Source organism: Polyergus mexicanus, unplaced genomic scaffold, assembly GCF_030449975.1.
Source record: "Polyergus mexicanus isolate NDT 795.1 unplaced genomic scaffold, iyPolMexi1.0 SCAF_22, whole genome shotgun sequence".
Taxonomy (NCBI): Eukaryota; Metazoa; Arthropoda; class Insecta; order Hymenoptera; family Formicidae; genus Polyergus; species Polyergus mexicanus.
The window spans coordinates 2,112,147-2,134,504 of NW_027223342.1; the positions used below are offsets into that span (position 1 = coordinate 2,112,147).

General features: G+C 32.8%; 5 protein-coding genes across 11 annotated transcripts; 3 read left to right on the forward strand and 2 right to left on the reverse strand.

Moving 5' to 3' along the window:
• Positions 1 to 163: 163 nt before the first annotated feature.
• On the forward strand, positions 164 to 5,847 carry Ate1 (arginyltransferase 1). Of its 5 annotated transcripts, none has more exons than XR_011448309.1 (9): positions 164 to 507; positions 629 to 755; positions 858 to 988; positions 1,080 to 1,492; positions 1,926 to 2,087; positions 3,064 to 3,236; positions 3,361 to 3,622; positions 3,822 to 5,389; positions 5,489 to 5,847. XR_011448309.1 is itself a non-coding variant. In XM_070312630.1 (9 exons), exons 1-9 carry the CDS (start codon positions 411 to 413, stop codon positions 3,975 to 3,977), a joined length of 1,677 nt encoding a protein of 558 aa, XP_070168731.1. In that variant the 5' UTR covers positions 164 to 410; the 3' UTR covers positions 3,978 to 5,847. The 5 variants fall into 5 exon arrangements, 3 of the variants coding, with proteins under 3 accessions (XP_070168731.1, XP_070168729.1, XP_070168730.1); XR_011448310.1 differs by having other exon boundaries at positions 3,822 to 5,351; XM_070312630.1 differs by adding an exon at positions 2,653 to 2,808 and having other exon boundaries at positions 3,822 to 5,847.
• LOC138942411 (sialin) lies at positions 4,315 to 16,537 on the reverse strand. Of its 2 annotated transcripts, XM_070312626.1 has the most exons (7): positions 16,449 to 16,537; positions 15,951 to 16,169; positions 14,182 to 14,287; positions 7,439 to 8,279; positions 6,737 to 7,056; positions 6,099 to 6,343; positions 4,315 to 4,909 (listed from the first exon to the last, which is right to left on the reverse strand). In XM_070312626.1, the coding sequence occupies exons 3-7, from the start codon at positions 14,231 to 14,233 to the stop codon at positions 4,715 to 4,717; spliced, it is 1,653 nt and encodes a 550-aa protein (XP_070168727.1). In that variant the 5' UTR covers positions 14,234 to 14,287; positions 15,951 to 16,169; positions 16,449 to 16,537; the 3' UTR covers positions 4,315 to 4,714. The 2 variants fall into 2 exon arrangements, with proteins under 2 accessions (XP_070168727.1, XP_070168728.1); XM_070312627.1 differs by lacking the exons at positions 14,182 to 14,287; positions 15,951 to 16,169; positions 16,449 to 16,537 and adding an exon at positions 11,299 to 11,663.
• Hacl (2-hydroxyacyl-CoA lyase) lies at positions 13,013 to 19,138 on the forward strand. Of its 2 annotated transcripts, XM_070312624.1 has the most exons (12): positions 13,013 to 13,210; positions 14,722 to 14,863; positions 15,096 to 15,180; positions 15,779 to 15,960; positions 16,374 to 16,550; positions 16,637 to 16,878; positions 17,110 to 17,295; positions 17,383 to 17,458; positions 17,676 to 17,913; positions 18,012 to 18,119; positions 18,276 to 18,399; positions 18,472 to 19,137. In XM_070312624.1, the coding sequence occupies exons 1-12, from the start codon at positions 13,166 to 13,168 to the stop codon at positions 18,565 to 18,567; spliced, it is 1,701 nt and encodes a 566-aa protein (XP_070168725.1). In that variant the 5' UTR covers positions 13,013 to 13,165; the 3' UTR covers positions 18,568 to 19,137. The 2 variants fall into 2 exon arrangements, with proteins under 2 accessions (XP_070168725.1, XP_070168726.1); XM_070312625.1 differs by lacking the exon at positions 14,722 to 14,863 and having other exon boundaries at positions 18,472 to 19,138.
• On the reverse strand, positions 16,911 to 19,810 carry LOC138942414 (uncharacterized). Its single transcript, XM_070312631.1, has 3 exons — positions 19,501 to 19,810; positions 19,253 to 19,405; positions 16,911 to 16,994 (listed from the first exon to the last, which is right to left on the reverse strand). The coding sequence occupies exons 1-3, from the start codon at positions 19,566 to 19,568 to the stop codon at positions 16,958 to 16,960; spliced, it is 258 nt and encodes an 85-aa protein (XP_070168732.1). The 5' UTR covers positions 19,569 to 19,810; the 3' UTR covers positions 16,911 to 16,957.
• Positions 19,811 to 19,883: 73 nt separating this feature from the next.
• On the forward strand, positions 19,884 to 22,306 carry Srp68 (signal recognition particle 68). The gene is made up of 3 exons (XM_070312623.1): positions 19,884 to 20,063; positions 20,329 to 20,666; positions 20,828 to 22,306. Exons 1-3 carry the CDS (start codon positions 19,979 to 19,981, stop codon positions 22,118 to 22,120), a joined length of 1,716 nt encoding a protein of 571 aa, XP_070168724.1. The 5' UTR covers positions 19,884 to 19,978; the 3' UTR covers positions 22,121 to 22,306.
• The last annotated feature ends 52 nt before the right edge of the window (positions 22,307 to 22,358 follow it).

Below are 22,358 nucleotides of genomic sequence, written 5' to 3' on the forward strand. Positions count from 1 at the left end.
TGTAGACGAGCGACTCCTACATATTGATAAGTTTCATAAGTTCCTTCGCCCTGATTGGTCCATCAATCGCTTCGAAGTGAATGTAGCGTCAAACCGGAGTACATCTCTTGGATCAAAGATATCCTGTCTAGATATTTGTGTATTACGCGATTCAGAAGACTGCATCAGCTGAGTAATTGATAATCTGACAAGCGGATGAAAGGTGAAACCGATAAGATTAAAAAATTAGATAGCAAGTAGTTACATTTTTTAATCGACAATCACACGACGCAAATATTTATGTACGATCCGAAAGTATCGGATTTTAGAACACGAAAATAAAAAAAGGATGCCTTCTGATAACGTTTGTCGAATCTAATAACAAAGCAATAATAGTTGTCGAAGTCCAATTAATCTATAAATTTGTTGAAATGGCTAAACAATCGTACAGCATCGTGGAATATTATGCGGAACACGAGGGCTATAAGTGCGGCTACTGCAAAGGTTCGGACACGAACTTTAGTCATGGTGAGCGCGAAGATATATCTTTATACCACTCTAAAATACTTCAAAATAGATGTTTGTTTTTTTATTGCAATTTGTATAAAAGTTTATCGTGGCACACATTACATTTCTTGTTTGTTACCAGGCATGTGGGCACATTCGTTGACGGTGCAAGATTATCAGAGTTTGATAGATCGAGGATGGAGACGAAGCGGCTGTTACTGTTACAAACCTACTATGAATCTAACCTGCTGTCCACAATATACTATAAAGTAAGTGATATTCCTTTCAGTTTGAAATGTCGTATTACTTAATCGTAATTCTGACTGAGATATAACTTAGAGCAAAATATTTATAAATAATAACTATTTTAGATGTGAAGCATTAGATTTTAGGATATCAAAATCTCAAAAAAAAATTTTAAAGCGTATGATGAAATTTTTGAGAAATGAATTGACAAACGATAATGTTGGCGCTACAAGTGAAGATCAACAAGATAATATAGGTAACATCTTTAGAATTTTAAGAAGGGAATTGGATTAATAATAATAGCTCTTGTGAAAATTGTTTAACAACTTTATAATATTTATTATTAGATATAAATAATATGGAAGTATGTAATTATGCAAAATATTTGACGAAAGCGGAAAAAAATGCGTCTCAAATTAATGTTTCATCTGTTGATGATGAACTTAGTGGAAAACTGTTTGTCGATTTAGTAAAATCCAAATCTCAAATAAACTCTACTTCCGCATCGAGGAGTAGTCGAGAACAGATCACAAATTCTGACAACAAAAGTAGTCTACATGTTAGAAACGAAATTACTAATGTAGTGCCTTGCAAGAAAGCAAAGCTCTTACGGTTGGAACGCAAGAAAAATAAATTGTTGGCTCAAGGTAAATCGCAAAGTGAAATTGAAAGTATCATGAAAGAGAGAAAACAACAGAATTATATTAAGCCTTTAGAGGAATTATTCGATGAGGTGTATACTGGTTTAAAAAAGTTGGAGGTAATACAATATCGATTATTAAACTTTGAAATCATTATTTATTTCATCAAACGTTTCCTGCTTTTTATTATAAAATAATATTATTCTTGTTTTTATACATTGTTCTTGATATGGTCCTCTTTTCTCCAATTTTGCTCATATTAAAGATATATAATAAAACAAGTAAAAAATCCAAGAATAGCAGTAAATATTTGCTGAATATGCCGGCTTTGTGTTAAAACTCACACAATGAATTGATCAACAACATATTTACATATTTAACTATCTTGTATAAAATTTATTTAAATATTATATTATTTTATTCAATTTTTGAACCATTTCAATTTTTATGATCTTTTAATTTGATTATAAACAATGAATTGTATTTTTCATTGCGATAAATTCACATTGCCTTTTGAAAGATTTGTATTAAGTTGATGATTTTTGTATTAAGTTGAGATTAGTTCGAACTGCGCCGATGAGTCCTGAATACCTAAAGACCTCGAAAAAGTCTTACGAAGTTTATAAAAAGTATCAGATGACGATACATGGAGACCAAGCTGAAAAGGTCACAGAACAACAATATACGAGATTTCTCGTGAAGTCACCTTTACAGGTAATCTTATACGATTTCGTATAAGGTGTCTCAATCCTAGACAGAAACTGCTTTAAGACGAGACTCTAATTCAAGCGTGTACTAATTTCAGAAATATAAGACATGACAGATTACGGCAGATGTCTTAATGCAGAACTGTCTAAATTATATATCGGAAAAAATAGATCTGAATCATAGATCATAGATTTGATGTGAAATTAATTATATTATCAGTAAATAAGCATTATGAGAAACCATAATAGATGACTATGCGCTTTTGATTCAATTTTTTTTTCATTTTCCATTATCAACAGTCTTCTTAAATAACTCTTTCAAAATTATAAATATTGATACACTAATAAGAAGCTATGCTGGCAGTCTTGTGACGATCAAACAAGCACTATAGGCAGCTATGGTCTAATTAAATTAATAATTGGAGCAAAGTGGACCTTTCTTTTTAATCAATCGAGAAACATTTGATTACATCATTGTTGGTCAACGACCATAATAGTAATTTTCATATCAGATGAAACAACTTTATTTATCAACTAAATGTTACACAAATTTTACACCTACAAATGTCTAGATGAAATTGGTGAGAGTGATGTCGGACGAGTTCCTTAGTACCTTTGATGCGAGTGCAAGTCTTTATAAAAGATATCAAATGGTGATTCACAATGATACACCGGAGGAATGCAATCAAAAGTCATTCTTTAACTTTCTTGTAAAAAGTCCTTTGCAGGTACACTTTGGTTCTAATCTCAAATAATAAAAAAATTGCCTTGAGATTCTTTTATGCATTATAATCAACAAGGACGCTTATTTATTTGTAATACTGTCATACATATATGTATTTTCATTTTACGAAAGCGCAGAGTCTATAATTTTTTATAATCGTTAAATCAATAAAGATCTTTATTATTAGTTTTTAATAATCATCATAAAAATGAAATAAAATGCCTAAATAAATCTAAAATAACAAAATAATCTTTTAAAGCAATGGACACCTAATAATGGACCACCTCAAGGATATGGTTCTTTCCATGAACAATATTGGTTAGATAATGAATTAATAGCAGTCGGAGTGATAGACATTCTGCCGTCGTGCATCTCGAGCGTGTACTTTTTTTACGATCCGGCATATAGTCAACTCTCTTTAGGAACTTTTAGGTTTGTATTTAGGTCCTTAATTAAAATCAAAATTTATTCTTTTTTAAACAAATATTTAAATTTTTATGGTATGATTAAATTCACGGGTAACTACAATTTTGAATAATGTATTTATTATTTACAGTTCTCTGCGAGAAGTTTATTTAACAAGACAGTTTAACAAAGTCGCGAGTGACCTGAAATACTATTACATGGGCTTTTACATTCATACGTGTCCGAAAATGCGATATAAGGCTAAAATGCGACCATCGAAACTTCTATGTCCACAAACATATGTGTGGTGCGACGTAGAGCCCTGTTTAATTAAATTGGACAATGAAAAATATAGTCGTTTGAATGACGATTCGAACGCGATTGATGACGACGGTATAATCGATATTCGAGAGGTATATTTTTTTTTAAGAAATAATATTGCAAAAATTTGTTACGATTTTTTTTTATTAATGCAATCATATAATTTTTGTGTGATAAATTTGGTTAGAATATAAAATAAAAATTTTTTTAAGCGTTGTAAAATTTTTTAAATTTTGGTATTGTGTGTTAAAATTTTTGTTATTTCACCATTTAGAAACATCTTCTTTTTAGGTATTGATTTTATACAAGCGTATTGCGATGCCATATAAGAAATATAGGGAACAACAAAAAACATGTCAAACAACACGGGAAGAGAAACGCAAAATAGAGGAATATGCCAGCCTTGTTGGAATGCCATGCGCGCGAAGGATGCTGCTCTATCGCTAATCCTAATAATTATTATATATATAAAAGTAACTAACAATATCATATCTCAGAAACTTATCGTAAAAGATCCTTTGAAAAATGTTTCAGAGATTTATAATTGTTGATTGGTATCATGGACAAGAAAATTGTTAATTTAGCTAAAACAGAATTTGCAACAAAATTTGCTTAGATAAATTATAAATTTGAGTAAAAATAATTATATTTTATTATTACATTTTTTTTTCTTTTTTTTTTTTTTTTTTTTTTTTTTTTATTTTGTTATCACTCGATACTTACGTATATGTATATAGGGTAGAACAGTCGATATGTATGTCAGTTGACTGAAAGGACAATGAGATAGAAAAACAATATTTCTTTATTCAACCGTATATCAAGATATAAATACATGAAAGAAATTTAATAAAACAATGTGAAAATCGTTAATAAATAATGAACAAAGCTACGCAACATTAAGGAATAATATAATTTTATCATACGTTTTCTAAACATCTTAATTTTTTAAATTTCGCCTCTTAAATTTCTAGTTTTATTTTTAAATATTTTGATCTTTCAGATATCTTTCAGTTATTTTTTCAAATTTTTTTTAAAAACCTTCTAATTTTGCAATCTTTTTTGGACGTTTTTTAAACTTTTGTCTCATTCAAATTATTATTGTCGATAATTAAACATCCTTCTCGTGTCGTGTTCATGACGTGTCGTTATTAAAATGAAAATTTTGGATTTATTAGGAACATACATTAGGTTCGCGCTACATCGTCGCTAGGCTCCGAATTAATTTGTCTAGCTTCTATATCAGCCTGCGGTCTGTCGAGCGGTCGATACTCATTCCAGCTCTGTATGTTACCCTTACCTCCGAACAGGAATACGACCATACTTCCGATGCAGACTCCAGCACCGATCCAGAACAGTATCTGCCATCTCTCAATTGGATTCTAGCGCAAAGGAAAAAGTGATTTACATTAAAATCGATGTTGTATTCGACAACAATACAAGTGAAATACAAACTATTTTTGCAATGTAACTCATAACTTACAATTTGACATGTAAAATCTGTATTAATATCTAGCACAATAATAGATAGATTTTGTAATCCAATGCAATTTAATATTGATTAATTAATGATGATAAATGAATTTAATAATCGAATGAATATATATGACAATTCGGTGATTATTAATTGGTAATATGAGCAAGATCGAAAACTCGGGAATGCTGAAAAATGATATGCGTATGATAATCGCGAAATACGAAGACAGGAAGGCGAATATAGTATATTCTCCGAGCAACAAAACCAAAGAGGAAGGAAGTCGCGTTGCTATAATCGAAATGAATTTACTATTCGCCGCGCATGAGACTTCTTACATAATGTCACATGTATGTGTCCGCTCTTTCCCTTCGTTGTTCGGCGATGCGTAAGTCTCCGAGAAGACTCGCGTAATTTGCGTTAAAATGACATTGCGAGATAAAGATTTCTATTGTAAAAGATAAAAAATATTACAATTATTTCACAGATGCAGCAGATGCAAAAAAGGCTCGTCCGGATGATCATACATAGATATGCTACACGTATTATTATGCAACACTGCCAAGCAAGAGCGATAACTCGGAGAAAACTTAACAGCTATGGTCAACAAAGTGGATTACATAGAAGCGAGCTACATACAGTTAAACAATGAATGATTATAAAACGCAAGCGAATTACATAGATATACATAAAATTGTAGTTATACAACAGATGATTATAAAGCGAGTGACGGATATAAATAATAACATGATTCCCTTGCGAAAGCTTGGGATTAATAAATCGAGATTTAAATTACAAAATTAGGAGTTAGCTTTGTGAGCGTTGAGATACAATAATAAAATTACAATTACGTGTAATTATAATAAAAATCATCATAAAATCAATATCATAAAATTATTTACGATAATATTCTATATTTTACATAATTTTGATATAACTTATTCTCGTTTTAACGAAAAAGTTCCTTTGATCTATTTCTGATTTCGATATTTTTTAAATCCAAATTATATCTCAAATGATATATAATAAACACGTTTAGAGAATTATTATACGAATTAATTTTTTCAAATTAAAATCGATTTAAAGTAAATACTTACTCCATATTTGCCGGCTATCTCTTCGACTAACGGCGGGATAACAAAGCCGGAAGTGCTACCGACTGTATTCATAATGCCATAAAGAAAGCCGGCAAAGTTTGGCGCGAGATCCTGATTGTTCGACAGATTCGAGATAAGAGCAGCGCCGTTGAAGCCCAAGGCGAAGAATAGAAAGACATTTGCAAGCACGAAGTTACAGCCAACGTAGCCGACCAGTATCAGAAAGATGCCCGGTATAAAATGCGCTGGAAGAATCGTAATTACATTACGTAACATTTCCGATTGTAAATTCGATATACTCTGTATCTAAATTTGATCTCGACATATAAGAATCATTTATATATAATTATAATTTGAATAATTCACGATTCACGTTCGGTGATAAAATGAATTTTGACTTTGATCACAAAATTTTCAAACCATACATTTTTTTTACAAATTTATATAAAAGTTATATATTTTTCCGATATACAGTAAGAGAAAGGATACACTGGTAGTGTTCTGGATTATTAACGGAATGAAGATATTTATATATTTATAAAACTAACATTTATATATTTATAAAACTAATATTTATATATTTATAGGAAAAAAAATGACAATTGCTGTTTTCAAAGAATATTTTGTGATATACTTACAGAATATAGTCGCCAGTTTTCGTAAGAGACCAACGCTGATGATCTGCTTCCTTTTGATTGTGTCACCTGCCCAGCTGAAGAAGAATCCAAAGAGCATCCTAGCAGCCCATGGTGCACCGGCCGCGGCGCCGCCCTGCGTCAATCGGAAACCCAATGCTTTCGTCAGGTACAACATGAGTGAGTTTTGGTAGAAGAAGAGCAAGAAGAGATTTCCATAATGGCATATGACCAGACTGATGAACGGTATCGATCTAAATATCTGTCTTATCGGTGTTTGCTTCCACCTGGGTTTCTCGGTGCGCACTATCCCCGCTTGCGCGCTATAGAAAAAGAAATCGCGATCGATTAAATTTATTTGCGATTGGCCCAAGATGAGCTGTTCTTCGTGGTTCTTCGAAGGAACCAGTAATAATCGTGAGTGATTGCATCATTTCAATTTATTTTGCGGACGTACTAAAATGTGCGACATGAGTTATACATATATAATCAATCTGAGAAAAATTCTCATACAAAATTTTTTAAATTAAAGATTTATATAAATATATTTATCTTTATGTTATTATTAATACTTTACAGTCTGCTGCATCGAATAATGCATCGCTAACGTAAGATGCTATGCGTAAGATGCTATACTACATATAGAATGTAAAAAACGGATTGGATTAAACTGGAGGATTGTTCACTTTCGGAGGAGGGACTCACGTTATAATATAATTCTTCTCCTCGTCGGAGATGCCCGGGTGTTCCGCGGGCGAATCGTAGGCGATCACTGCCCAGACAAGGGTCCATAGCAACATCAGCAGGGACGGTATGTACCATCCACTTTCCCAATTAGTGCTCTCCGCAATTCCAGCTATCATCGGATATGTGAGTATAGTGCCGAAGGTGCCGCCAAGCAGGGACCAGATGAAGCGCGCCCGCTCGTGCGGCGGCGCCCATTTAGCAACCATGGTGTGACAAGCGGGGAAAATGACACCACCGGTGACGCCGACGATGACCCGCGAGAACATTAAAAATCCCCAGTGACACTGCGCTATGAACGGGCTCACCAGCGATATCACCGCGGCCAGGATCGACGTCCAAAGGATCGCGTGTCGCGGTCCGTATCTCAGCGACAGCCAGCCGCCGATGAAGTTGCCGGGCGCGTTGCCGTAGCCATAGGCGGCCAATAGCTGACCTCGCACGGTCGGGGTCCAGTCGAACGGTTCACCGCTGAAAAATGCAAACCGGGCGTCCGGCGACCGTGGCATGCTTGCCGTTACCTGACGACGTTGCAGCGAGTGCAGTCTCTGGTCCCGGTCCTCCTGCATGCGATCCAAGACGTATTCCTCCAGGTAGCTGCCCGGATCGAAGAGGTTGACAACGTCGCGCTTTCGTCGCGCGGACTCATCATCGTACACGCACGCGCCGCCGTTCGTGTAATTGATCAGCGGCTCATAGATCATCGGCACTACCAGGATCGGCATTTGCAGACGACACGCGTAGCTGGTCCAGCAGGCGGTAAACATCATTAGGCACATCCATATACGCATCGGGATCCATCCTACCGATCAAGAAGAATAAAGTTTTTACGAAAGCTCTTAGATGATTGAAATTGATATACCGTTGGACGCAATTAGAAATATTCTATAGAGTATCCAAGAATATAATTAGAACTTCTCCTTCTAGGTATAAATTCTTTAGATCAATTGAGACCAATTTTCAACAATGAAAATATTCACGATAAAAGATATATATTTATATATATATTAATAAGCAATTAAAAACTTGAAATTTTTTTTACGGAACAAATTTAGATATATGAAGCTACATATAAAGTCCAGTTTTTAGATTTTTTCTACAAAAAATGAAAAGTTCAAGATAAAAAAGGAAAGAACTGATAGAGATAAAAAAATGTAAAGAATTTTGCTGGAAAGGAAAAAAGCATTATGTATTATTTATCGCTTTCCATTCTTAGCAAGCAATACACAAATTAAAGTATTTATTGGAATTTAATCGCATAATTACAATTATAAATGCATATATTTATCTTGATATTTTATGTTATGCCACATGACGTTTAACATGAAATACTAATAAAATGATAATGTCGAAATCGGACATTTTTTTTCTAATGAGATAATTAATATTCTCATTCAGCTTAAAATATAAACGTTTAACAGACATTGCAGAACAATGACTTATCATTATCGAAATGGGGAATGCCGGAAAATTAACATTTACAAAGAGATATACAAATATTATTAAATTAAGAATATATATATAGCATATATAAAGCTCCTCTTTGGAGTGTTATCTTGGAAAATTGTTCTATTCGGAGCAAAATAAATAGATGAAATAACCTGCTTCAGTCTAATATATAATGTTCGTTATATGTATCCTCTAACGAGATTTTAACTCAATCGCTTTCATCGTATGATCCGCGCACTTACGTAATATAAGTTTCCAGAAAATCGGTGGAGCACGAACCGAAAGCACGTTTTCGCGCAACGCCCGCATTTAGAAATATTTTAGAGAGAAAAAGTTCACAACCGATTATGCGAAACATTACCATGTCAACTAGATTCGCGAACGATTAGTTTCTCTCTCGAATATCGCAGATCGCAGCAAGCCTTGTATTATTTGATTCTCGAGATTCTGCCGTTATATTCGGTTTAATAAAATTATATTATCGCTCTCTCATATCTCATATATGAAAAAGGCTTTCTGATAGAGGATTATAATTATGTTATCACGAGCTAATTTTCTATTTCATCAAATAAAATAGTTAATTCTATTTTAATTTTTTATGAATAATTTAAATTAGCGTTAAACGCGATTATAATTCTAATATCTAAATTTAATATCTTCTTAAATAATTTGTAAAAATTTCAGAAGACAATGGCATAGAAAATTCAGAGAGAGAGAGAGAGAGAGAGAGAGAGAGAGAGAGAGAGAGAGAGAGAGAGAGAGAGAGAAGACAGTAAATATTCCTTGTTTTATTAAATAAAAAAATTTGTGATTGTGTGATATTTTCTGATAATCTCGGTTAATGATTGATTCAAATTAGTATTCTCTCTCTCTTTCCTCTTTAACTATATAATTAACTAAATATATTTTCTTTATCTTTTTTAGGAAAATACGCTGAGCAGGAAAAACAAACTGCCTGGAGGAAGTATTGGGTATTATGTATATACCAGATACAAAAAGATAATACAAGTACGAATATTTACAATAAGATAAAAAAATTATAAAAGTCCCGTTTCATAAATGTTACAGAAATTTACTTAAAATTTTATATACAGTTTCTACATCTCCTGCTAATGCGTTTGTGAAAGTTGCTACTTTAAAATTCATCGTTAAGACGAAAATTTTTGATCTTGTTGATAGCAGTGAAACATTCTTGTTCTATTACATACAGAGAAAATGTACAAATATATTTTATCGGTCATGTTATACGCGAACAAGAAATTATCCTCGCGAAAGTATCCTTATTTAATGTTATCTGGTAATTAAACGGTCATTGTCGGTCACAAACGCACCGATCGATCGTTGTGCCTGGTACATTCTTGTTATTCATAAACTGTAGGTATCGTGAGTTGTTATATTTTGAAAGATATATCAACACGACGTGGTGTAAGACCTTGTTGGGATAACGGTTTAAATAGGAAAATCTGCGAAATTCAAAATCATATAAATTATGTAAATTATTGTATAACAAAATGAATAAGCTACATATTCCTGATATAATTCGGAATCATCAATCGCAAAAAAACTAAATTTATATTAATCCCACGATATTTATGTATGAAGCTTCATGTAAATGGTTTTTTTTTTCAAATCTTGTTCATAAATGAATGAAGATATTTGAAGTCTTAGCGATTCTCAAGTCTCAACTTATAGTTGACAACGAAAGTTAATAGTAAATCTGCAAAATTTTACGAAAAAAAGCCGGTCATGCAAATCTGCATGATCACCTTCACACGCAACAAGGTTGAGTAACGGGCACTATCCAGAAACTATGTCAAAAAGGCTGAAAGTAAAAGCAAATATATGTATATAAAAGACGGGGAAAATTTTTCCGTTCACCTAGAATCGAGCGAGTAATTGACGGAAATGCATCATTGAGAAAAATTAATTTTAATTTTTTTATTATTTTACTTTCTTTCGAAATAATGGACAATGTATTAAATTCTCTTCATTTTGATTAGGATGAAATAAGTCTTGCACAATCTTAGAGAATCAAGAATCTTAAAAAAATGTCAATTTATTTCATGCTATATTATATTATCTTAAATATTAAATATCGAAGGCTCGAACGTAAAGGGACAAAAATGTTTCACTCTCGATGTAATAATTATTGAGAGAACGTTTAAACGCGTTTATAAATTTCACAAATTAGAACAGGTTTTCGCCAACGAATTTCGCCAAAAGTAAAATGAAAGATTAGAAAACGGAAATTCTTCCCCATTCATGCGGTAATAATTGTTGATAGAGTAATTAATACATTTCGGAGTTTCGAGTTCGCGATATAAAATAAATTTCGCAATAAAGATAAGTTTGCAAAGGAAAATTTAACTTACGTGACAATAATTGGTAAAATTGTTGCTGATGTTTTTGAAACTTCATATTTTGTAGTATCAATTGAAAAACCGTCAAAACTCAAAGGAACATAATCTCACGAACTCACGACACTTGTGTTAATCTTTGAAATTTTTGCACATGGGCCATGACCATTTGACTGTTGTTCGTCATCTAGCTTTGTAAGGAAATGATTTTCTGTCGAAGCACTCTATTTATACTCCCACACCGGACGCTCTTGCTACAGGTGTAGGAAAGTTAGAATAGAAGTGGGGAGTTTCAGTGGCGAAATGAGAGAAAATCAAAGGCTTCTTTCCCAAAAATCTTTTTGACAAAAGCGTTTCCCGATTGATAATCTCACCAGCAATCTCTCTCTCTCTCTCTCTCTCTCTCTCTTTTTTTTATGAAAAGTTTTGCTAATTATATAGTATAATATTTTCAAAACTAAAGTAGCATATATAATAAAGAAAAGCTGTTATAGCACTGTTATCAATTGTCAATTTTTCGAACAAAATTGTACCGTTTTTTGTTGTAACAAGTACTTATTATAGCTAGAAAAAAAAAACAGTTCAAATGCAGGGAATATCCTATGCGTCTATATGTATATGGCACACGTTTAGTGTTATCGACCGATTATGCAAACGTAAATCGTGCGTGCAAACGTTAAACTTTTATCTGCGAGAATAATATGCCATTTTACGTCTACATTCTATTGTACAACAATTTCTATTGTACATGCAATAATGATGTATTTAAATGTAGGACAAGCCGACCTTAAACTGAACTGGCAAACTTTACTCCTTCTAGCAAAGACTAGAATTAATAACATGATAATATTTGTTTTGCATACTTATTTCAGAGATTTTACTTGTTTATTTACGAGAAATATCATATAAAGTACTCATTTTTTAATTAAAATATTTCCTAAAATTTTCAGAACGTATCAATATATTTTCAAGTAATGAAATTTTTGATAAATTGTGATATAAATGATTCTTGCTGTGATATATGATTCATTATATATTCCATGCTATTTTACATTGCTTTTACACGATAAGATAGAATATTTTAAGCGTGGAATTTCAAAAGCAATGCAAGTTTTAACAATCTCATTACAATTTATTATCGTTTTGCCATTTCACTATTCTCGTGATAATGACATTCGCGTTGCGAGTCATTTCATATTTCGCTTTCTACTGGCTTTCTACTCGTTCATTGTAATTCGATGAGCGTAACTTCGTTGATTTACGATTTGTAATCGTATTATTCTAATTGCTGAAAAATTTCATTTAATTATAACATATACATATTAAATATAAACGTATGATATACATGTATACACACACACACACACACACACACACACACACACACTTGATTGCAAAGCTGTGAATAGAATGACGAATATATTTTGTAATACATGCTCGCTTTAAATAAAATTAGAGAGATGAATTTAAAAAAATTATATAAAATATATATATGTACCAAACTTTATATACAATAATACAATTTTAAAGTTTATTATAATTACTATAATATTATATTTATATATTTTAAATGTATTTTTAATTATTTTAAATTTCTGACTTAGAGGAATCCCATAAATTCAAATAAAATTCGAATTAAATGATTTTCGTTAGATTTGTATTTTGGCGCGATAAAGGCAATATTACGATTACGTAATGTTTACTCTTATTTATCAGCTGATAATATTAACAGTCATGGAGAGCACGAGTCAACGATCATGATCCAGTCGTGACTTACGAACGGCGACGAGTGCGTTGAGCGTATATTTACACTCTTGATGCACATTGCAAGACATTCATTTAAAACCCGCGTGTATCCTTTAAAAATCGAACGAACGTCAAGATGAAAACCGGAAATCAAATCATGGCGGAAGCCCTGAAGGAGCAGGTATTGTCGATTATTATTTTGATTTTCTATGACAAAGAGTTTTATATTAGCGAGCTATAAAACTATATATACATAATCGATATAAATCAGTTTTTTTAGATTACAAATTTGGAAAATTTCTTGAGAAATATCCTATATATAAATCCTTTTTTTTACAGGATTATTAATTTCGCTAATTTTGCTTGATGATTTAAATTTGATGAAACGTTTTGCGGGAAAGGTCGCGCGTCGATTTGAAGGTTATGATCACGATGCTCACACATACACATCATGATGTCTACCAATGTCTACACACATATATCATTGTTTTTGTATTCTGGATATTATAACGTGTTTATTATGAATTTACTCTATAATGAATTTTATCGCAAAGTCAAGACAGTTTTTTTAACTTATGATTTTTTGTCTTATTATACTTTGTATCTTCCTTTTAATAATAATAATTAAAATATTATTTACCGTATATTTTAAAACGTATGTTGAGATAGAGTTTCTTATTTCTACAAAAGTTGCTGGTTCTTCTATTTTTAGTTATATATTTTTAGTATCTCGGCACAAATAGACGATAATTCTAATACTTTTAATGATAAGAAAATATAGAAATTAATTAAACATGCATATATATAATATTAAAGAAAAAAAATGATAAAGATTTTTCAACAATATTCTGACACATTTTAATGATAATATGTAATATATTGTATAATACCTAATATTGAATAAACAAAAAATATTTCATACACAAAAAAAGATATTTTTGAGACGATTATCTTTTTTATGTTTGCATAAAAAGAAAATAATAATAGAATTTAACAATCGTTGTGTAACGATTGTCGGAATAACGGATAAAATTAAATTTATACTATATGTATATACAAGTCATATTCGTGTAGCGTTTATTAAAAATATTTTTTGCAGCGCGTGTTTTATCGCGAATGCGTATCTGCGATTCTTATCATAAAATTACTTACGCTTTTTTCGCGATGTTATTAACGGTATACGCTCGTCGCACTCTTGATACATGCCGGATATATCAAAATTATATTTATTGTTTCACTGTACACATCATCGCTGCTACTGAAATCATAAATACAGAAGTATGCGTTTTATTTTCATTCTGTTACCCTATCGAATACAATGCGTTATCAATACATTGATAAATATATGTTGCAACTCATGAGGTCGATCAACTTATGCTTCATGTTTCTATTGAAAATAACGAATCAAGAAGATTTGTAATGTATCAATTAAACGGAAAAAAAATTAATTTATCTTAATTTTTTTTATTTTTACAAGCACACTTAATCATATCGTTGTGTGATTTTATATTTGTAGACATATTTAATTTCTCTCGTATTTGTAAAGTATTTTTGTCATGTCTTATTAATATACATTTTTAAACATGGAGAAAAATAACGAAGATCTACCTCTGTGTATCATATATGTATATTCGAATTATTTCTCAGGAGAATAGATCATTTTTTATACATATATATATTACGAATACGCAGGGTTTGACTTATGTCTTCGGTATCATGGGACATCCTGTGATTGAATTGGCTATAAGCATGCAAGCCGCTGGTTTGCAATATCTGGGTTTTAGGAATGAGCAAGCCGCTTGTTACGCTGCGCAGGCTTACGGATATTTAACAAGTAGGATTTGATAGATTATTTTTTTACTTCGATATTAATATACTATAATAATTATACGATAATTGAAGCTTTGGAATAACAATGGAACATTATATTTTATATGTTATCATTCAATTAATCAAACGTTATATAACGAGATAATAAACATATCGCAAGAAAATTCAACACGTGCAAAATAATAAGGAACCGGATAAAAATATAAAGACCTTTTAGAAAGATCTATTTTTTCTAGGAAAACCCGCAATAGTGCTATGCGTCTCCGGTCCGGGTTTGTTGCATGTTATTGGCGGTATGGCAAATGCACAAATAAATTGTTGGTAAGTTGGATACGCGATTTTTATCACGTTATTAACCTTTGCAAAATTGCATTAAATGAAATGCGTGATCGGTAAAAAAAAATTTAATTCGAATGAAACATTATAAAGTCAGAATTGTATTGTACATGCATGATATATAATAATATTGTGTGCGGATATATAAAGACTGAAATATACGGAATTTTGATGGAATGGAACTATAAAAGGTAATTAATTTTTTTTTTTTTTTTTTCGTATCTTATCAAAAGATCTATACATGCGGCAATTTCGTCGCAATTTTGTTTATCTCGTGTCATGGAAATTGTCCATCCAACTGTCATCCGATTTCGTGATTACGATCTCGTAACAATGATTACGGCATTGCATCAAGACGATTATGTAACTTTTATGTGTTTTGTGATTTTTTTTCCAATAAAAAGATCGGATTCTCGCACGCCCGCCTATGTGATACATTTTTACTGTCCGTAAAGATTACAGAAAATAATTTTCGTTGAATTATCCTCTCAGCTTTCTACCCAAAATTTATGACTTGGATTTCTTGGAATGAAAGTTTCATTACCGTGAATTCGAAGTCTTTATTTGAACATATGTTTTGCAGGCCTGTACTTGTATTAGGAGGATCTTGTCCGGAAGATCACGAGGGGATAGGTGGATTTCAGGAATGGCCACAAGTTGAAGCGAGTAGACCTTATTGTAAATATGCGGCAAGACCACCATCAGCCACACTAATACCAATGCATGTTGAAAAAGCTGTACGACTCGCTACTTACGGCAGACCAGGTAGAAATTAGAAGAATATTTAATGGATTTTCTGATGGACTCCAAGAGTTTTCCCCGAAAAAAAGCGCTAAAAAATGTCATTTAATGTTTCATGTATTTTTTTCTGGACGGCTCATAAAATTCATAAATTTTAGAGAATTTTCTTTATAGGTTCTTCAATGGTTAGCATTCCTTTCTCTTGGAGTCATTTATTTTCAGTGATTTATTATCTGTACAACAATATATGTATATATATAGTATATAAATAAACAAAGAATTTTATTATTAGCGTAGAAAATATGCTATTGAAATGTTATTAAGAAACGAAAAAAATTCTTTAGATAACAAATTATCTAAAAAAACTCTATTCGAAATATTAGAAAAAAAATATTAGAAATTCAATTTTATATCTCATTTGATTACGTTATTTGCAGGCGCCATTTATCTCGACTTACCCGCTACATTATTAACGCAAAATGTAGACGAAAGCAAAATATTTAAGGCTTTACCTTGCTCACTACCGCCGTTATCCTATCCTGATACGAAATTAATCGAGCAAGCAGCGAATTTATTGATAAGGGCGAAGAAGCCCTTGGTGATAGTCGGCAAGGGTAAACATACGGATCTTGCAGAGAATTTTTACTCGACCATCTTTTTTCTCTTTCCTTTTCTTTTCTTACATACTTTTTATACGAAGGTGCCGCTTACGCTCGAGCTGAAGATCCAGTGAGAGAGTTTATCTATTCAACGAATGTACCCTTTTTGCCGACACCGATGGGAAAAGGCGTTGTACCGGATACAGATGAGCGTTGCGTCTCCAGTGCGCGAACACTCGCGTTGCTGCAATCCGATGTGATTTTATTGCTAGGCGCGAGATTAAATTGGATGTTGCACTTTGGACGACCACCTAGGTTTCAAAGCGACGTCAAAGTCATACAGGTAAATCGGTCATGGTCTCTGATGATGCGAGCCTCCATTTCCAAGCAACTTTCTCTCTCTCTCTCTTCGTTTATTAAGATTAAATTAAAAAACTAAACATATCTTCCGTAAAGAGCCTGCAATAATTGAAAAAATATATTTTTTAAGAATCTAAGAGTTGCTAAAAAATGTTGAGAAAGATCACTCTTAAATGATATAAATTATTGCATATTATAATGTAAAACTCTGTAGATTGATTTGTGTGCTGAAGAGTTGCACAATTCGGTGCCGTCCGCTGTTGCCATACAATCGGACATTGCACCCGCGACGGAATATTTGACGAACGTGTTGAAAAGTCGAAAATGGCATGTCGACCGACATGATTCGTGGTGGAAGGACCTTGCAGCGAAAATCGAGAAGAATAAGCAATTAGTTCACGTGAGTATATATTTTAATTACGTATTGAATAAAGATTCTCTTTTCCCTGTACGATAAATTCGTAATAATTTTCTCGTTCATTTACAGCGCATGTCATCGGATACCAGTGTGCCCCTGAATTATTATACTGTTTTTAAACATATTCAAGATGTCATACCGAACGGTGAGCATATATTTTATATCATTTACATATAATTCCATATGACAATCCCGCTGCAAAAATTGCGTGTATTTTAATTTACGATTTATTAAAGAAAGAATTAATAATATGCATAGATCGATTCACGAAATTAATAAAAAAAATTGCACGTGTATATTTTAAATATTATATATATATATATATATATTTTATAATAAAATTTTATCTATATTTTTTACAGATTGTATCATTTGTTCCGAGGGAGCTAATACAATGGACATCGGACGAACCATTCTTTTGAACGATTTACCTCGTCACAGATTGGACGCTGGTACATTCGGCACTATGGGCGTAGGGCTTGGATATGCGATCGCGGCTGCCCTTTACTGCAAAGACAACGCGCCGAAAAAGAGAGTAATCTGCGTGGAAGGGGACAGCGCTTTCGGATTCTCCGGGATGGAAGTTGAGACTATGTTTCGGTAAACCTCAATAGAAAATTACCAAGAGAGAAAAACTGGTATTTTATGAGCAAAAGAAATGTAAAGTTATAATCACAGTGATCTTCCTTTCTTCGCAGATATAAATTACCGGTGATTATTATAATCGTGAATAATAACGGTATATACGGTGGTTTCGATAACGAAACCTTCAGACAATTACAGGCATCTGGGGATCCTACGCAAGTGTATGTATCTCTACAATCTTAATGTTAAATATCAAAAATTAGATTGTTTAATATTATTGTATGGATATGTTTGATCTAAAAATATATTTTCTCTTGTATTGTATGAGTTTACATCCAGATACTTGTATATTTGTATTATTAAAATTATATTTTTAGGACACCTCCATATTCTTTGACAGCTGAGACTCATTATGAGAAAATGATGGAAATGTTTGGCAAAAAAGGACATTTTTGCACTACTGTGGATGAAATTCAACAAGCATTAAAGCTATCTCTCAAGGTAGAATTGTTATGGAATTTAGTTCTATAAATATTAAAATGGAATGCATAATTTATAAAAATATTGTTTCAGATAAAAGATAGTCCCAGTTTAATAAATATCATGATTAACCCGCAAGCAGATCGCAAGCCACAACAATTCACTTGGTTAACGGAATCAAAATTATAAGTGTGCATTACATTAAGATTGTAAAATATGTTACTAAAAAACATAATTCCTAATTATAATATTCAATCCCTTTTTTGCAAAATTATATTTCTTTATAAGCAATATTAATTGATATCGCTAATGCTAAATAATAAGACTGCAGAGTCTTTTTTAGACTATGAATCTCTTGTATCGGAATCACATTTTCCAGGTAATATATTTTTTGCAATCCAAAGATATGAAGCATATTCTACGTACGCAATCTGTCTGTTGTGAAAGATCATATGCACGAGATAGATTCGACATCCTTGGTTTGTAAAAGATACAATGTCTGGAAAATGTTATTGGAACACAATGGATTCAATAGATATATATATCTTGCTAATTGAATATCAATTGCAAAACCGATTAATTAATACTACTAAAGTAAAATAATAAGGGCTGTGTAAATAGGTTATTTTTACATATATTTTATATATCTATTAATTCTGAGAATTGTTTAATTATATGGGAAATTAGTTTATTGAAATATATATATATATTATACCTCCCGAAATGTTAAAAAATAAAAAAGGTTAAAGGCGTAAAAATTAAAAATATATAAAACATAACAATGCTATTATATATGTCTCAGTTATTATTCATTTGCTCCAATCGTTCTGCAACTATTGTAGATGTGATTGAACTCGGCAAATTCGTTTCTAACCTGTTTTTGTGTTTGCTCTCATTAATAATATTTTCCACATTCATTCCCATTTCTTGAGCTTTCTTAGATAAAATATGATTCGCTGTGTCAACTACCGTGTGCAAATGTCCGTTTTCTTTCACAAGTCCCTCGATGATCTCCAACTCCTTTTTACTGGAAGAATAATTTCTTACATAATTTCTATAATTCAATCACCCGTTATTGATAAAGAAAAAAATAGGCATTTAAAATAATTATAAATATTTTACATCTTCAAAGTAACATCATTGATGGAAACTAATGTTTCCTGGATTCCCATCTCCATATCGGTTTCCATAATAATACAGAAAGATGATGTACTAATTGTATCCGTCAATGACTCGAAATTACCAGTTATTATTCCATATTCAATATATATTTAACAATATTAATCTCAACCAATGTCATGGAATTTTAACCGCCAAAAGTCGAGGAGGATAAAATACATACATCAATTAGTCTGATTTGAATCACGTGTAAATAAGGCCACTCTATTTGTAAATTGTCGTGCGGAGAAAAACGGAGAAAAACGGTTTCTTTCGCAATGAAATATCGATGTTACATTTCGATTAATCGATTCTCGATATCGGTTTGATATCGATACATAAACTGGAGCAACTTCACTTCAAGTACTTGACAAGACGTGAGAATGAGGACATATTTTTTTAGGAAGGTTGATGAATATTGAATACATTAATAACGAGCACGATGGTAGTCGAAGAAAGAATCGATTTTTCGAAGGAAAATCAGACACAGGATGGAGTGAAAGAGCCGAAAACGTATTCCTTAGAAAGTATCCTTTCGTGAAATTATCTTGCAAGCTTTGACAAAACTATCAGTGCCATATGTCATTTTCCAACTTCTTTTACTATCAACATACTACTAACAATTTGTTAAATTAATTTTGAATTAATAATGTGTATGTGCTTGTAGGCAGTTAAAAATATAACATGAAATTGACTAACAAATGGGAAAAAGATTTTCTAACTTTACATGTCATTGTTATTGTAATTTTAATCTCTGGTCGTGTTATGTCAGCGTACTTAACAAATTTATAGTTTTAAAAATAATCAAGGAAGCGCAGCAGCAGCATGGGTTGAGACACGGTGATTACCAACGGTATCGCGGTTACTGCTCAAGAAGGCTCAGAAGATTGCGAAAAGTATTGAAAGTGCCACAAGGTGATAGACGTCATTTTAAGAGGAAAGATATCACTCCGGTCATGATCAGTGAGGACAAATTCTTACAAGTGCCTTTGGTAATGGCTGAACGCGCTTGGAGCTACGCAATGCAACTACGCCAGGAATCCAATACAGAGCCAAGAAAAAAGTTTCATCTGGTATCGAGATTGAAAAAGGCAGCTGCATTTTCTATACAATTGCAAGACTTGATAGAGGTATATTTTATCCCTAATTTTTGTATAAAAAATAAACTTATAATTTGCTTATTAATTTCTCATCATATGTCTTTATTTCTCGCATTTCTATTTATATATTTTATTAATTGCTAGTTATATAAAATTATTGAAATTATCATTTAATTATATTTTATTTTTAGAATATAAATTGCGATGCGCGTACAAAGCTGGAAGCTCAAGCATATGTGGCCTGGATGAATGGTTCCCTACAGTTTGAATTACAATTGTGGAAACAAGCTATGGAGAATTTGCAGAAGGCGCAGGTGGTTTATGGTAATCTGGCCTCCGCGTTGCCGGAATTGGAACAAGTCGTGTACAAGGCACGTGTCGAGGAATTGGCGCCCAGTCTCAGATATTGCGCGTATAACATTGGAGATACCAGCGCCATGGACGATCTCATGCAGATGCGCGGGCAATTGAGCGGCGAACTAATGGCTAGTCTAGATTCTCTGATAGCTCAGACGCGTGAGAGACAAGCCAATACCGAGGAAGTAACGTGGCGCGGGAAATCTTGCGGTACGGTGCCACCGAGAGCGGCTGGTTTGATCATCGCTGATTCCACACTAAATCAAGCTCTGAAAAAGGCCGCTACAAATAAAGCGAAGATCGATTTGCTGGAGGCACATCTGATAGACTGCAAAGACGCTCTGTCAGTGGTACGCGATTATTTCAAGAACGAATTGAAAAACAAGGAAAACGACAAGTGGTCGGCGCCGCAGCATTTGATTAACTATTTGCAGTACATTCGATTGTCTCGCACGTTGGAACGTAATTTGACGTTGGTAAAAGCAGCTGAGGAATCGGAGAAGGCCAAGCCGCAGGACATAGTGCGTCTGTACGAAGCGGCGTTATACAATGTTGTAGAGATATCTCAACTACAAGACGATACAGAATTCGTGGAGGAACAGGAAGCGAAAACGAAAGGCTACAGGGCTTTTAGATGTTTTTACGTAGCCCAAAGTCTCGCCAATCAACATCGTTGGCGTGAAGCTATGGCTATGTATCAGAGATCACTGCAGCATGTTAAAGATGCACTTAAATATGACAACATTCTTCCAGCCACACTGAAGGAAGCCTTGTGCAAGCTAGAAACTTCCGTGGAGGCTGCGCAATACTCTGCTCATGCTCACAGCGTTCTAGAGGATGGTCAAGAAGAGGAAGGTGGAATCAATAAACTTGCTAAAAGCAAGAAACCGCTGTCCGAACGTTTGCATGAATATAGGGAAGATCCCGCGCTTCTCACGAAACAACCGAATGTCTACAAACTGCCACCGCCGATGCGTAGCATTCCCTGCAAGCCTTTGTTTTTCGATCTAGCCTTTTTCATGGTAGAGTCCCCAGAACTGGAACACAAAATGGGCGATCAAGCTAAGAAAGGACAGGCTGGTCTCACCAATTTTGTCAAGGGTCTTTGGGGTTGGGGAAACAAATGAATATTCTCTATATAATTCTATATGCTCAATATACATAAGAACTTTGGATATATCATGTAGAAAGTATTGTCGTGACATTATTGTTTCTGCTGTCTTTCTAATGTCAGCCCAGAACGATTTATTTTAATGCAAATAAAATTTGCGTTATATCATTGAAGGCAAAAATAAAACGGAATATGTTTTTGATGTATGTTTTCAAATCAGAAAATCATTTGGTAATTCTCCTTTCTTTTCTTTA

What these genes read in the sequence shown, in the direction of transcription:
- Ate1 (XM_070312630.1), top strand. Translation starts at nt 411, where the DNA reads ATGGCTAAACAATCGTACAGCATCGTGGAATATTATGCGGAACACGAG. An exon ending in TGTCCACAATATACTATAAA is followed by an intron (nt 756 to 857) that starts GTAAGTGATATT and finishes TAACTATTTTAG; the next exon opens with ATGTGAAGCATTAGATTTTA. An exon ending in CTCTCTTTAGGAACTTTTAG is followed by an intron (nt 3,237 to 3,360) that starts GTTTGTATTTAG and finishes TATTATTTACAG; the next exon opens with TTCTCTGCGAGAAGTTTATT.
- Hacl (XM_070312624.1), top strand. Translation starts at nt 13,166, where the DNA reads ATGAAAACCGGAAATCAAATCATGGCGGAAGCCCTGAAGGAGCAG. An exon ending in GGCTTACGGATATTTAACAA is followed by an intron (nt 14,864 to 15,095) that starts GTAGGATTTGAT and finishes TATTTTTTCTAG; the next exon opens with GAAAACCCGCAATAGTGCTA. An exon ending in CTTGGTGATAGTCGGCAAGG is followed by an intron (nt 16,551 to 16,636) that starts GTAAACATACGG and finishes TTTTATACGAAG; the next exon opens with GTGCCGCTTACGCTCGAGCT.
- LOC138942411 (XM_070312626.1), bottom strand. Translation starts at nt 14,233, where the DNA reads ATGTATCAAGAGTGCGACGAGCGTATACCGTTAATAACATCGCGAAAA. An exon ending in GAGAAGAATTATATTATAAC is followed by an intron (nt 7,057 to 7,438) that starts GTGAGTCCCTCC and finishes CTTTTTCTATAG; the next exon opens with CGCGCAAGCGGGGATAGTGC. An exon ending in AGATAGCCGGCAAATATGGA is followed by an intron (nt 4,910 to 6,098) that starts GTAAGTATTTAC and finishes CCTTTGCGCTAG; the next exon opens with AATCCAATTGAGAGATGGCA.
- LOC138942414 (XM_070312631.1), bottom strand. Translation starts at nt 19,568, where the DNA reads ATGGAAACCGATATGGAGATGGGAATCCAGGAAACATTAGTTTCCATC. An exon ending in AATGATGTTACTTTGAAGAT is followed by an intron (nt 19,406 to 19,500) that starts GTAAAATATTTA and finishes TTATTCTTCCAG; the next exon opens with TAAAAAGGAGTTGGAGATCA. An exon ending in GAGAGCAAACACAAAAACAG is followed by an intron (nt 16,995 to 19,252) that starts GTTAGAAACGAA and finishes CAATTATTGCAG; the next exon opens with GCTCTTTACGGAAGATATGT.
- Srp68 (XM_070312623.1), top strand. Translation starts at nt 19,979, where the DNA reads ATGGTAGTCGAAGAAAGAATCGATTTTTCGAAGGAAAATCAGACACAG. An exon ending in GAAAACGTATTCCTTAGAAA is followed by an intron (nt 20,064 to 20,328) that starts GTATCCTTTCGT and finishes ACAAATTTATAG; the next exon opens with TTTTAAAAATAATCAAGGAA. An exon ending in AATTGCAAGACTTGATAGAG is followed by an intron (nt 20,667 to 20,827) that starts GTATATTTTATC and finishes TTTTATTTTTAG; the next exon opens with AATATAAATTGCGATGCGCG.